At 38.8% G+C, this 14,477-nt stretch overlaps 1 protein-coding gene across 5 annotated transcripts in view; it reads left to right on the top strand.

The window, feature by feature from the left end:
- The window catches only part of RUFY3 (RUN and FYVE domain containing 3), an 80,102-nt gene that overhangs the window by 3,822 nt on the left and 61,803 nt on the right, over positions 1-14,477 (top strand). The window contains exon 1 of one of the 5 annotated variants that reach the window (XM_077814897.1): positions 7,605-8,317. The exons of the other annotated variants lie outside the window; for them this stretch is intronic. Coding sequence (XP_077671023.1) covers positions 8,140-8,317 — 178 coding nt within the window. The 5' untranslated portion in view covers positions 7,605-8,139. Of the gene's footprint in view, positions 1-7,604; positions 8,318-14,477 lie in introns of those variants that run through there. 5 annotated transcript variants of the gene reach the window in all.

Genomic DNA, 14,477 nt, shown 5'->3' with positions numbered 1-14,477 from the left:
AAAAGGCCCTTTTCCCAGCAATTAATGATCAGCTGGGCTATGTCTCACATGGAAGTTATGGTTGTTATAAACAAGAAAATAAGTACTTTCTGCTGAAATGTAGTTTGTCATGGATATGGCATTCTGTGTACATTAGAAGGCTCTTACTAGTAAATGGCCAGTACACAAATCTTCAGAAAAACTGTACTCCAAAATGCTTTGAAGGCACATTTAATTCTTAAAAAGAAAAGGAGTACTTGTGGCACCTTAGAGACTAGACTAACAAATTTATTTGAGCATAAGCTTTCGTGAGCTACAGCTCACTTCATCGGATGCATGCAGTGGAAAATACAGTGGGGAGATTTTATATACACAGAGAACATGAAATAATGGGTGTTACCATACACCCTGTAACGAGAGTGATCAGGTAAGGTGAGCTATAACCAGCAGGAGAGGAAAAAAAACCTTTTTGTAGTGATAATCAAGGTAGGCCATTTCCAGCAGTTGACAAGAACGTGTGAGGAGGGGGGGCGAATAAACATGGGGAAATAGTTTTACTTTGTGTAATGACACATCCACTCCCAGTCTTATTCAAGCCTAATGTAATGGTGTCCAGTTTGCAAATTAATTCCAATTCAGCAGTCTCAGAATTGGAATTAATTTGCAAACTGGACACCATTACATTAGGCTTGAATAAAGACTGGGAGTGGATGTGTCATTACACAAAGTAAAACTATTTCCCCATGTTTATTCGCCCCCCCTCCTCACACGTTCTTGTCAACTGCTGGAAATGGCCCACCTTGATTATCACTACAAAAGGGTTTTTTCTCTCCTGCTGGTTATAGCTCACCTTACCTGATCACTCTCGTTACAGTGTGTATGGTAACACCCATTGTTCCATGTTCTCTGTGTATATAAAATCTCCCCACTGTATTTTCCACTGCATGCATCCGATGAAGTGAGCTGTAGCTCATGAAAGCTTATGCTCAAATAAATTTTAGTCTCTAAGGTGCCACTAATACTCCTTTTCTTTTTGTGGATACAGACTAACACCACTGCTACTCTGAAACCTGTCATTTAATTCTTGGTGTTCATATTATATTTAACTGTGTTCTTTCATATAGGAGTTTGTTTGTGGGAGAAAATGTTTTTTACTTTATAGTGAGATTTGTACTAATGAAGGGGGAACTTTATATTGGTCTACAGTCAAGCTGGAAATTAAAGTGGCCAGTAGCTTTGTAAATTGCATGAGGGAATGCTGTAATACAGTGGTTTTCAACCTGTGGTCCACGTACCCCTGAGGGTCTGCAGACTGTCTAAGGGGTCCACGAAAGGTTGTCATTACAATAGAACAGTGTTTTTCAAACAATGTCAAATTTTCAAAGGTGTCTGCACCTCCATTTGAAATTTTTTAGGGGTCTGCAAATGAAAAAAGTTTGAATAGAAGAGGGAAGGATGTAGATACTGTATTTTAGCAACTGAAGAAAGTGAATTATATACATTTGAGACGAAGGGTACTTCTACATTTGAGCTGAGAATTGAGTCCCAGCTCAAGTAGCCTATGCTAGCTCTGCTTGAGCTAGTGCCATGGGCGGCGGGTGAACCCCCGCTTTGGGGAGGCTAGCCTACTGGCTGCAACCCTTCTGCCCGAGGCCCCGCCCACTGAGCCCCGAACACACACACACACACCCCATAACAGGAAGAGCCCTGAGGGCCTCCCTGTGACTGGAGGAGCCCCGGCCTACCCACCCCAGCCACGTCTGGCCATCCCCGAGCGCCAGTCTGGTCCCAGACACGCTGGGCTGAGCCACCTCCACACACCCCAGCCACGCCGGGCTGAGTTGCCGACCATGCCGGGTGGCATTGCTGAGCCCTGAGGCGAGCTGCTGGACCCCCCCGCACCTGGCCGGACCTCCACCTCCCTGCCTGACCAGCCCCAGCACATGGCCGAGCCTCCTCACTCCCCCCGCCAGACCCTCCTGCCCCCTGCTGGCTTGCTGCGTTCCCTCCTCACTTTCCCACTCCCAAGGAGGAGGGATACTGCAAGCTGCCGCAGATAGGCAGCAGCAGATGGTGAGGGCTACAGGAAAGGGGCAGGGCCACTGTGGCCCAGGTGTTAGCCTTCTGTGGCCCAGGTGTTAGCCTTCCCTGGCCTATTATACCTGCCACCCATGGCTAGAACCTAAAAATAGCTGTGTGTCCATGAAAGCACAGATGACCACTTGGGCTAGCTGGTCCGAGTACAATCCTGCCCGACCCCTGAGTACATGCTCGGGTGGATAGCCTGAGCCACCATGGGCACACTGCTATTTTTAGGTGCTAGTCTGAGAAGAGCTAGCATGAGTACATCTACACAAACTGGGAATCACAACTCCCTGCTCAAATGTAGATGACCCTAAGAGTACGAATGGAAAACTTGAGGAGACTGGGGAAAGGGAGGCTTGTAAACTGTAAAGCTACTTAAGTTTAGAGTTGAAAATTCTGAAAATATAAAGTATGTTCATGATTTGTAAATAACTGTAGTCTTGGTCACTATTTGCTAAAGTTTGTTAGATGGCTACAGTGTCAATCTTGTACACAATATACACTATGCTGCTAGATTTACAAATAAACTAAACTAAAACATGGGCTATCTAGGCTTGTTAGTTACAGCATAATGTTAGTAATACCAGGGCTGCAGGTCTGAACTCCATGCTTGCCATGACCTGATAACATATTGGGCCTATGGTGACAGGTGTGCTAAGAATAGCATGAAGATATTCAGAGATGCTGAAGAACAGACACCAAGAATTTATCCTACAGTATAACAATTTTATTTTGTGTAGTGACTACTACTTATGTCCTTGTCACAAACTAGATGTTTTTCCAGAACCATGTACAAGTGATGGCTCTTTCCATTGCAGCTGCAAGTTCCTCCTTCATACAGGTCTCCCCAAGGGGCAGGCAAATGAGCAGATGCTCCGTTGTCTGCACTTTACTGTACTCACATATATGTGTAGTTGGTTTTTTGTGTGTTTTTTTTTAATTCAACAGCAATGTGGTCTAGGATACAATGTGTACAAGTCCAGCATAGTGACTTACACACATTGCATCCCAGACCACATTATGCTGAATTTAAAAAAAAAAAAAAAGTAGCAGAGGGAGAGAGAAACAGTAAGGGCAAAGAAAGGCCAAGATACTTATGTCTTCAGCTGAAACTTGAACTGAGATGAAGAGTTAAGACAGAGAGATCATGAAAGCTGTTCATGCCAACAGGAGCTGCTGTTGGATGAACGCTAGTCAGACTGTTCCTCCAAGAGGCAAAGATGCAGCCAGTGCTAGACAAGCAGAGAGAACAGGTAGGAGAATAAAATTTATTTAGGTGAGGTGAGCTGCAGTAAATCCATAGAAAGTTTTTAAAACAAAAACCAAGAGCCTGATTGAGCTGCCTTTACTCTGCAGAATTCCTGTTGGCTTCCAGTGGGAGGCCATCTGATCATGATGGCTCTGGTAGCTTCTTCCTTCCCCTTTTTCAGTTTTACTTTTAGTAACATAGGTATTCTAAATTCTGAAACACCTTTGCTGCACAAAGAGAAAAGTCTGTCACTGTATTTATGGAAGTAATGGATTCCATCTCTTTTCTTGAGCCTAGAAAATTCTTCACTCCTGCCCTTTTATATTTTTAACCTGCTGGACTCAAATTGCAAGAGACGTACTGCACGTGTGCCTCGTATGTGGAAGGTGAAAATCCTGGCTCCCTGTCTTACTGCAGCAAAGAAATGAAGGGTTGGATTCCACGTATGGCCCCATTCAGGGTGGGGGCTGATTATCCTATAGCATGTCACCTATAGAGAGAGTTGGCTGGTGAATATTTTATGCAGAAAAGATAGTTTTGGGGAGTGTATGTGAGTGGAAGATATATTAACTCTTGAACTGGGGGGGTGGGCATGCTGCTATTGTCATTGAGGTACAGCATTGAAAGCAGGAGCGGAGATATGAGGGAAATCGTGCAAAAGGTGATTATTTTGCCACCTGCCTTTCTATATCCTGCCAAGTTAAAAGGTGAAGGAAAAGATATTGGACACCAGGAACAGAATGTCAAGGTTGTAGTTCTGTCTGCAAGTGGCATAGATGGGGAATGGGGAAAACTGATTGATTTTTATCAGGATTTATTTAATTTGGAAACATAGGAGCTGCCAGTTTGGATCAGACTGATGTCCTGTCTAGTCTTATAGCCTGTGCGGCCATATAAATTGATCAGAGGGACACACAAGAAACTCTGTGGTGAAAAGTATGGAGTAACTTGTCTGTAGGGGAAACTTCTTCCTGATTCCTGGCAGTTAGTGGTTGGTTTTCTATTGTGAGGAAACTTGTAGACGTATATGCTGTACAATTTTATCCTGTTTGCAGTGTTGCCTGGATCTTCTTTTGGAGTGGTTACACTTAATTTAGAACCCATTATTATGTATATGAGTACTTTATCTTAATTGAATCTCATCTGTCAGTGTTGTACATTTACCTAGCATTGGTCGGTTGTTTTGTAATTCCTCAGTCTTCTGCCGTCTTGAATAACCAAAATAATGTTGTCATCCCAAAACTTTGCCGTTTTATTCTACACCCCTTCTCCACATCTTTATGGTGAGTTGGTAGGCTCTGTATGGTTAAGGCTGTAACTCAGTTTTTATTGCAAGCCTGGTTTTTGGCTTGTGAACTAAAATTTCACACTAAGTAGAGTGTTGCCGTGAGAAGTAATATGTGAGGTTTGTGCGTAAGTTAGAATTTATTCCCTTACATCTGAAGTGGACAATGGATTCCTGATTTGTCACTTTAAAAGTAGAAGTACTTACTGAAGTTAAAGTTCTTCTTTGTCACATTGTAATAAAGAAAGGAGAGGAAAGAAAAATATTGGCCTGCCCTATTGGACTAATCTAGTTGATATTTAATGCATAGGACCAAAGTTTAAAGTAAGTTCTATTATCCAAAGTTAACATTTTAAATAGTAATGGTAGAATGGATTGGCTTGTTTTCAGATGTTTGATTCATTTAGTAAAATTGAACTTAATTTTTAAATTTTTTTACAGAACTGTAGTGTTTGTCAGTTGCTTAAATCTTTGATCTGGAATTCCTAGCTTTCAAATATTTTGATAATGCCAGCATTTTTACAATACCTTTAACATATTCTAGCTACTTCCAGCTTAACAAAGTGGTACCCACGTTAGTCTCCTTCACCATTTAGACACTTTTTCTGTCCCTTGACCAGTTTCTGAGCCATGATAAAGTTTTACCTCTTGCCCTGTGATTGATTTGTGTTTTAATATCTCAGTGTTTATGGAAAAACAAAAAATATTTATCATTTTCCCCTATTCTAATAGCTTTTGAGGCACAGTGTGTGTATACAGAAGCCATGTTTGCCCCTATTGTATTGTGTGAACATGGTTGTTTTATAGCTCTGTTTTTAGTTGTTTCAACTGATTTTTCCTGATATTAAATTAAGGTTCTCTGGGTAATGAATTCCAGGATGTCCACCCCTTAGTGCTCTTTTAAAGATAACTACAGTTTTTGCTCTCCAGTATAGTAGCTGATTTTTGTCATACAGTATATTATATACTTTTGTTAGCAGCTTTACCGTGCTGTTCTTTTAGAACTCTTGAATGTTGTCGATATCAATTTACACTTAAAATATATTTACAAAGAAAAGGTCTAAACATTTTTTTAAATAAAAGGTCAGGACTTCTCTGGAATTGGTATACATGAAAGTTCTGGTGAACACTAAAATAATTCTCAGGGATTCAAAAACGTATCAAATACCTTTAAAAATAACTCGGCCAATCTTTCAGATAAAATACTCAAAGGTTCCATTCTTTGTTGAAGATGATTGGATAAAATAATTAGAGTTTCTAGGCTAGGTGTAGTTGAGATTATTTTTTAAAAAGGTAGGACAGCTTTACGAAGAGGAAAAAAAATCCATTTTACAAGTGCCATTTAAGGACCACTGTTGGTCAAAATTCAGGTTTTGTATTAAAAGTATCAACAAAGCAAAATTAGGTTTAACAATTTTTTTATATTGATTAATTTTGAGTGGTTTTGTTGTTCAAACATTCTGCTCTAGTACTTAAAGTATAAACATTGAAGTGTTATGATATTGTGTTTGAACTTGAAAACAAGACTGACTAAATAAAGAGACTGGCCCGTCTAGTTTCATTGTCCAGGGTGGTGGTGGTGATAAAATCCCAACATTAAAACTGGAGATATTTGCTGAGTTTTTACTCTTTCATCAACATGGTAAACTACTGTTAGTGTTTTAAAAAAAGAGTTGCTTTCTCTGAGACAGCTACCTATAATTTTTGCCATGTGCGCTGTGTATTATATCACTAAAACAATACACAAGAGAACTATTTATTTTACCTTAAAGGGGGCTGCGTACGTATTCTAACTAATTAGTTGCCACACTCCTGGTTAATATTGGCAAGCAACTTCTTTTCATTGCCTGTTGTTATACGCTATTGCTGACTTTTTTTTCCCCCCAGTTCCATAAATATAGTGAAAACTAACTTGGTGACTGTTTTCTGTTCCCTTTTTTGAGTCACATTTATTGGGGAGCTGAATTTTGTAGTGAAATGTCATGTGTTTCTGCATTTCAAACTACTGTACTAACATTTCTATGCATCCAAATACATAATTCAGGTGTTTCTGTTTAAATTTGATTTTGCAGGAGGGAGGGCAGTTTTCTATGTAATACTTTTTTTTTATTCATGTAGTTTTAAATGTAAAATGCCTCTAGGTTGCCATATTGTGTTGATGTGGGGGCAGGTAGTTCATATGTAATACTGCAGTCACTGAGGACTGGAATTAATATAAATCTTATTTAAAATTATTAAAAACCACATAAGGTTATTGTCTGGTGTTATATATATACCCTAAGTGGTGGCTATGTCCTGTCATGTAGATTACCATGGTTAGGCAGTGACCTCGAGATCATGGATTTCTTGAGGTACCAGCTTGGGTAGAAGGTCTCAGGCACAGCGTAGACTGCAATTCCCATCTCACAGGAGGCATGTTAAGGTTGAGGGCACGAGGAGTCAAATTACCTGAAAGGTACCAGACAGGGTTACCATTTTGTTCTTTTAAAAGTATCTTTCAATTTTTACTTCTTGTTCAGTGGTAACAGCTTTTATTTGCACTTACCCAAAGTTGCACCAGTTTTTAATGGAGAATTTTAATTTTTAGTTAGCGATCTGGCCTTTATAATGTGTATTACCACAAAAAAAAGTGAAGGCTAAAATCTGGGTCAATGATGCACTGCAAACACTTAAAACTAGAAGGTTTGTTCAAATTTGTTTTACTATCTGAGAGTAAATCCACGTAATATTTGTTTAGATGGGAAAGTTCAGTTTAAAAGGTAGTTTTTGAGAAACTTAAACTCACTCAATCGTAATTTGCACACCCAATTTGATTTATATAGAAGCACCCCGGCACGTGGAAGGAATACAGATCTTTGTAGTCATCAAACAGACACTCCGCTCCTTTGTACTATGAGAGGGACTGATGAGAAATATGTGCATTATGTTGATCGCAGATTGACTAGCATAGTCTGAAAAGAGGCTGTGGACAATGAGAGCAAGATCAGCCTAATTGCTCTCCCTGCATCAGCAGCATCTATAGAGCATCCTGGGAATTGCTTGCCCTACGATCTGAGCAGCTGGTCACATGAGTCTGAATTTTCAGTTCAGTTCATTAGTCAGCCATTTTGGTCAACACCCTGCTTGCTGCGCACAACCAATCCTATTAGCACTCTGTGTCCAGGCTTCTCTGGGGGAGAAAGAGACTAGTAGTGATTCTAGCAATTCCGGATATCTTTTCCTATAGACTTATATTATTTTGGTTTTTCTCTTCTTAGTTTTGGTAACTAGCCAAGGAAGCTTTTTCTTTTATGCAGTGACCAGGTTTTCTGTGGTTGCTTAGGATTAATAGCATCTAGCACAGCTGAAGAGAAAGATAGTTGGGGAAGAGAAAAGAGGAGACTGAAGAGGAGCATCACTTATACCTTGCTGTATATATGAAAAAGCTACTGCAGTTTGTGTGATTTGAGCATATTTGTTCTTACACAGCAAGGTGGTATTTCTTATCTTCCTCAGAAGGCTTTTCCTTTTAGTTCTTTTTTGTTGTGCCAGCTGAGTCATCATGTCTGCCTTGACGCCTCAAAGCGATATGCCAACCCCCACTACAGACAAGATCACACAGGCTGCCATGGAGACCATCTATCTTTGCAAATTCCGAGTATCTATGGATGGAGAATGGCTCTGCCTGCGCGAGCTGGATGACATCTCACTTACCCCCGACCCAGAACCTACCCATGAAGGTATGGTCCAGTTCTCTACCTTGGGAGCCCTGCAGCCATCTCATTGTTACAACTACAGACTGTGGGGAGGCGAGGGGGAGAGAGAGGAGGGGCTTCACCATTCAAGGGCTTACATAATCTGGAAAACATGACCAAAATTGTATATGGCTTAGCCAAAATTATATTTATTTTTATATAATATATAAAATTGTGACAAGATTCTGAAGTATCTTTTATAATCAGACATCTTTCTAGAGGGTCATTGTTATGTTGTTTTTGTTTTATTTAGAAGCCCAAAGTTGCATCATAAGAGATGAGGTTCTGTATTGTCATGTCAGCACATGAAAGAAAATAACCTGAGTATTTTTGTAAATAATGCATTTTATCTTGATGTCCATATTTAAACATTGGTTTTTAAGAAATTTGCAGCTGTCTTGTAAACAGGCAGCGTTCAAAAATGGAGCACATCAACAAAATTCTGATTAATGTGTGATAACGAGGAGAATTTTGACAAGCCCCAAGGAATTGTGCAATTATGTCTTGTATTGTGTGATGATACTATCAGGAATCTTGTGCCATTATTTAAGATGGCTTTGAAGCCTGCAATATGAATGCATAAAACACATTTCTGTCTTTAATGTTCTAAGGTAACTAATGATTATTTGTGATCTGGCTGTGATGAGAGAAATTTAATGTACAGGACAAGTACAGTGAAGTTGGGAAATAGAAAGAACCAATGTAAAGCTTTGCAAGAATAAAAAATAAAACAAAACAAAAAAACCCCACACATTCTCTTCCAATAAATAATAGTGGTAAATAATGCGTGGAAGCATTTTACTTTGTTTACTTGTGATCCAGTAGTCACTTAGCACTGAATCCTGCAAAGTGCTGACCTCCCACTGAAATGACTGACACCAATCAGCAGAAACCTTTCAGTATTAGGCCCCTTGTTCAGTAACTATCATGATGTAAATCCATGCCAAGCCACTTGACATTGCCATTATCAAATAGTAACATCTTATTTTGATATTTTGCTAGATGGGATTTCTTTTGTATGGAATTGCTCTTGAAATTAAATAAGATTCTCCCAGGTTAAAAAAAAATATAATTTAAACTTCATCTGTCAAACATTTTCAGGGATAGAAATCCATTAGCTCTGATTTACTCACAAAGGCAAAGTAATTCAGACTGATGGTAGCAAGAGGCTTCAAAATAAGAGGCTGAAACTCCATCTTAAGTGTGTCCCATTGTGCTTAGGTGCTGCAGCACACACGTTTGAGACTCCTATGGTATCTGAAGTCATACAAATATTGGGAGATGTAAGGATGAACAGACGTACTTGACTTAGAATTTCTGTACTGTTGTTTCTCTGTATGTCAGCCTTAACCTTATTCTAATGTTCTTTGAATTTATTTCATTTTTCTCTTACGGTATTTGCTTTTCATAGAACGTTCTTTGGAGTAGTGTGGGTTGGTGTGATAAAACATAGCTACCCTTTTGAGCTGTTACAGTACATCATCTTCATGCTGTTTTGGGAAACTTCGTGTACTTCTAATAGTGGAGATGGGAAAACAGGAGGTTGTCGTGGCTTTGGAAAACCTATTCAATCAGATCTTGATTCTGTAACCTATGGATTGTTTAGATCCAGGTCCCACTGCATATAAACCCCCAAAGTTAATGATGGAATAGAATTTGAATGATTTCAGTTTTGGCCCTCTTCTTAACAAATTTCATATTGATCAAAAGTACTATTCACAGAAGATGTTGAGAATATATCCTACTTACCTAATATCTCTCTTTACATCCCTTCATTGGCTCCCTCTTATCTATTGCATCAAACATAAGCTACTTGTCTTCACTTACAAGGCCCTTCACATCCTATCCTGACCCTACCCATCATCTCTCATTTACTATTGAAAGGTAGACCTCCATCTCGCAAGGATGCCAGCCTCGCTTACTTGTTAAATATTCAAACAAGCACCTTTGTGGTTTTTCCATGCTGCCCCTCACACTTGGGAGGAGCTCCCCATAAACATCCACAAACTACCTTATTATCCTCTGTCAAGGCTAATCCCCCTCTGTCACTTTGAGTACAGAAGGTGGGGGCCCGCCAGGATTCTAAAAATTAATACTTGCCACTCCAGGCTTGTCTTAAACTCCCAAGGTTACAGCTTTTCTCTGACCTCGGCTTGGTAAACACTACCATCACCCAAATGCAAAAAAAACCCTTGGACCAAGGAAGGAACACTTGGGAATTCCTCCCTGTGGGGTACCCATAAGCCCTTTCACCCCACCCCACCCCAGCCCCTCCAGGGAAGAGCTGAGAAAGAAAACAAAGGAAATTAGCTATGCTACCAGCTAATCAAACATGCATAAACCTCTTAGGACACCAAAATCCAATTCTGTTCTTAAAAAAAGGTAAATTTTCTTAAAAACAAAAAGGAAAAAATACATCTGGAACTTAAGCTTTGCTAGATTTTTAAAAGAGCAATTCCAAAAAGTAAGCACCCAAATTAGCTTTCTTGGGGGTTCAGTTTAAAGGTTACAAGCAAACAAAAGCATCAGGGGTTAGCACAGAGGAGTTCCACAAGCCAAAATAAGAAATAAAGCTGATTGTGTCTGTCTAAACATTCCCTATCCAAATAATTTCTTCTAGGTATGGAAGATACTTTTTCATACCTGTTTCAAACCTTACACAACATTCCTGCTTATAGCATTGCTGCTCTTTGTCCCTGCAGCCCAGAGAACAACAGACAAAGGGAAAGTTTCTTCCCATTTTTAAAAGTTGTAACGTTCCCATTGGCTCCTTTGGTCAGGTGCCCACTTTTATTTGTTTTTTATTTTTTACCTGGGGGACTTTTTAACCCTTTACAGATAAAGTAGCCAAAGAGCAGCTTCCAAGGGGGATTTTACAGCTAGCTGGTTGGTTGAGTGTCCATTAAAGGGAGCTACACCCCACTTCATTTATCACATCATCCTTCAAATCCTTCCTTTAAACTTTCCTTTGCTGTGATGGCAACAAAAAACTTGACAACAGCTAGGTGGCTGGTGTTCTGAAACCACAGTGACCAATAGTGTTTCTGTTTCCTGTACCTGGACCCATTGGATCCATCTGTTGTCTCTTGTCTTATACTTAATCGCTGCCCCAAAGAGCTTACAGGCTTTTTATTCTGTTTGTACCGTGCCTAGCTGAATGCTGTCCTAGTCTGTGACTGGGTCTCATGTTATCTGAGTACCTAAGAAGTAAATTCCTCCCCCACGTTGATGGTGTCCACATATCACACATGACGATAAACTAGTGGGAGTGGAACTGAGAAACAGGAAGGAGTGTTGTGCTTGCTTATAAAGAAAGGGAAGCTAGGGAATGAAGAGTATTAATTTTCAATGAAAGAGTGAAAAAAGGACAATAAATGAAAGGAGGATGGAGAAGTAGAGAGAATGGAGGACTCAGTGAAGAGAGTTTTTCATTTAATGAATTTTGATTTATTATTTATGTAAACTATATCATATATTTTATTGCCCTCATCTAACTTCCTTTGAGGCTCTGCTGCTGGACCACATTGGAAGCTTTAGTGGTTTCCAGATTCTCCTCTCTTGGGCTCCCAATTTTCTCAATAGGTGGGTCCTAGAGCATCTTAATTTTCAAACTTACCTCTGTGTGACTTGCTACAATATTGTTTAAATTATTTTTAGAAAGTTCCTGCTTCCTTTTAGTTATTCTGAAGTGGAGAGACCAGGATTTCTGGTAAACCAGCAAGTTACAAAAATATTACATCAGTATCTTTTTTCAATGGTCCAGAGAAGCAGTGTAAGTTCATTTTGTTGTCATTTTCTGTCGACTCCTTACTGCAAATTTAATTAGAAAATGTGTATTAAACATAAAGCAGGCCACTGAAGGAAGTTATGAGTTATTCTGATTTTGTATGTCCCACCAAAATATTTCATATTGATAATTTCAGTCAGACAAATATCAGAAGAAGAGTTTAAAAGCAACCCTAAATATCATGTGAATACACAGGATGTTAAGACTTTTTTTGGCTAGATGGAGAATGTGTGTAAAACTGGAACCTTTGTGGATATAATACTAATTTCTCAAACAGAATGAGGCTCAGCACGGTGGTGCTCACTATTTATGAAGAGAGGCATTCTGTCATTCCCCTGTTGAGGAGCTGCTGAATTACATTAGAATTCTCTTAAGAAAGCTAGTTTCAAATTGATTTTGTGGTTTTGAGGTGGAGGGGCAAGAAAGGAGGTAATATTTCAGGAATATAAGAACATCGTGGTAATTCAGTAGCTTCAGCCAAACCATTGCTCAGGCATTAATATTTAAAAAACAAAACAACAAAAACCCCAAAACAAAACCACCTTTTCATGCAGTCATATTAGTTTCTATAAAAGCAGGGCCTATTTCTGCTCCCACTTAAGACAAAGGCAAAGCTGTTTTGGGGCCAGATTCTGATCTCAGTTACACCAGTGTAAATCTGGAGTAACTCTATTTGCTTCAGTAGAATTACTCTGGATTTTGCTGATGTAACTGAGAGCAGAATCTGTCCCATTGACTTATACAAGAGTAGGATCACGCTCCAGGTTAGATTTAGCACAACTCTTCAGCCTCTAGAAGTAATTTTTGTCTTAAACATTGTATATAACTAAAACAAAACAAAACCCACTCACAGACCCTCAAAATTATAAATAAATGCTTTTCGTTTCCTTTTTTTTCAGCTCCTGAAGTTATTGGTGGTAGTTAACTTGGTGACCTTGAAAGGCCATAATTTTATCTAGATGTAAAGAATAAAATTCGATTTAGCCATTGTCGTTTTTTATTTTGGCAGAACAGTGGTAGGTCACTGAAAAATTGGAACATTGTTTTTGTTACACAAATAACACAAAATGAGAGATGCTGCTAGAGGTTTTTTCTGTTTTGTTTTCAATACAGTCAATCTTTTTATGGGTTAAAAAGTAAAAAACACTTTATTTTTAGGTTTCAGAGTAACAGCCGTGTTAGTCTGTATTCGCAAAAAGAAAAGGAGTACTTTACTCCTTTATTTACTTTATAAATGTCCATGTGGACAGATAGTATTCAAATGGAATTGAGAGTTGAGCTTTTGTGGACAATTGTAAAGTGCAAAATAGTCATGAATTTTCATAGGGATAGCTAACGATGAGTGCATCTGAGGTGGAGTGAAAGTTCTGTTTAATTTCTCCCCTCTCCCTTGAAAGACATGGCTTCACTTTAGCCAGAGTTTCACAGGTTAATAATTTTAGTACCGATGGGATCAGTTTGTAATTGGGAGCATGAGCAGTATGCATCACAGCCTTATTATGAGAGACTTATTTGACATGAAGAATAATTTATTGTATCAAATACACTACTTCACTTATCTTTAAAACGCTATATTTAGAAAGTTGAATTATAGTGACTCAATTACATGGTAAAAGGGTACATCTTTCATGTTAATCTAATTTTTGGTAGTTTAACAACAAATTGGGTTGAATCTTTTTCTTGCTTTTGGCCAGGAGTTTTTAAAGTTTTTATTAATGCATTTTTGTATGAAGAAGAATTTATACAGATACTTCAAAAATAAATGCTTTATTTAAATGTCACCCATATATTATTACTCCATCAACATAGTTCACCATGTATTGAGCCAGCTTTTTTAACTGAAAATTGTTTTTCTGCAGTTTCTTTACTGGCATTGTTCCATCTTTTTAAATTCAAAATAAATCATATCTATTACTTATTTTATCATTACAGAATCTTCAAATCCTTCCCAAGTAGCAGCATAAACATTCATTCATTCATTTATGCAAGTGACATACATTAAGACCCGAGTTGCATGCTTTGGGGCCTACATATGTTAAAATGCTTGTAGAGAGAAACAACTGTAAAACTCACTTTGACTTCAGCTTTCCTCTTGTAATGAGGAATGGGGCAATGAGGAGTGACAGGACAACCTATTTGGAGAGGAAGAGTGAGGATTAAATTGCATAATGGATTATGACTTTATAAGGCACTCTGATATTATGGTGATGAGTGCAGTCTAAACTCCTGGTTGAAACAATAGGAGGCAGCTTTTGTGTTCTTGAAAGAAAATGGGTTGCCTTTTTGCAAGATAAAAATGCCTTGTGAAGAATCTCTTAAATAATATTTACACTTCCTGGCAATTCACATCCAAGGACT

The sequence above is a fragment of the Eretmochelys imbricata genome, chromosome 4 (assembly GCF_965152235.1).
Source record: "Eretmochelys imbricata isolate rEreImb1 chromosome 4, rEreImb1.hap1, whole genome shotgun sequence".
NCBI classification, from domain to species: Eukaryota; Metazoa; Chordata; order Testudines; family Cheloniidae; genus Eretmochelys; species Eretmochelys imbricata.
This window is presented reverse-complemented; position numbering and strand designations above follow the sequence as displayed.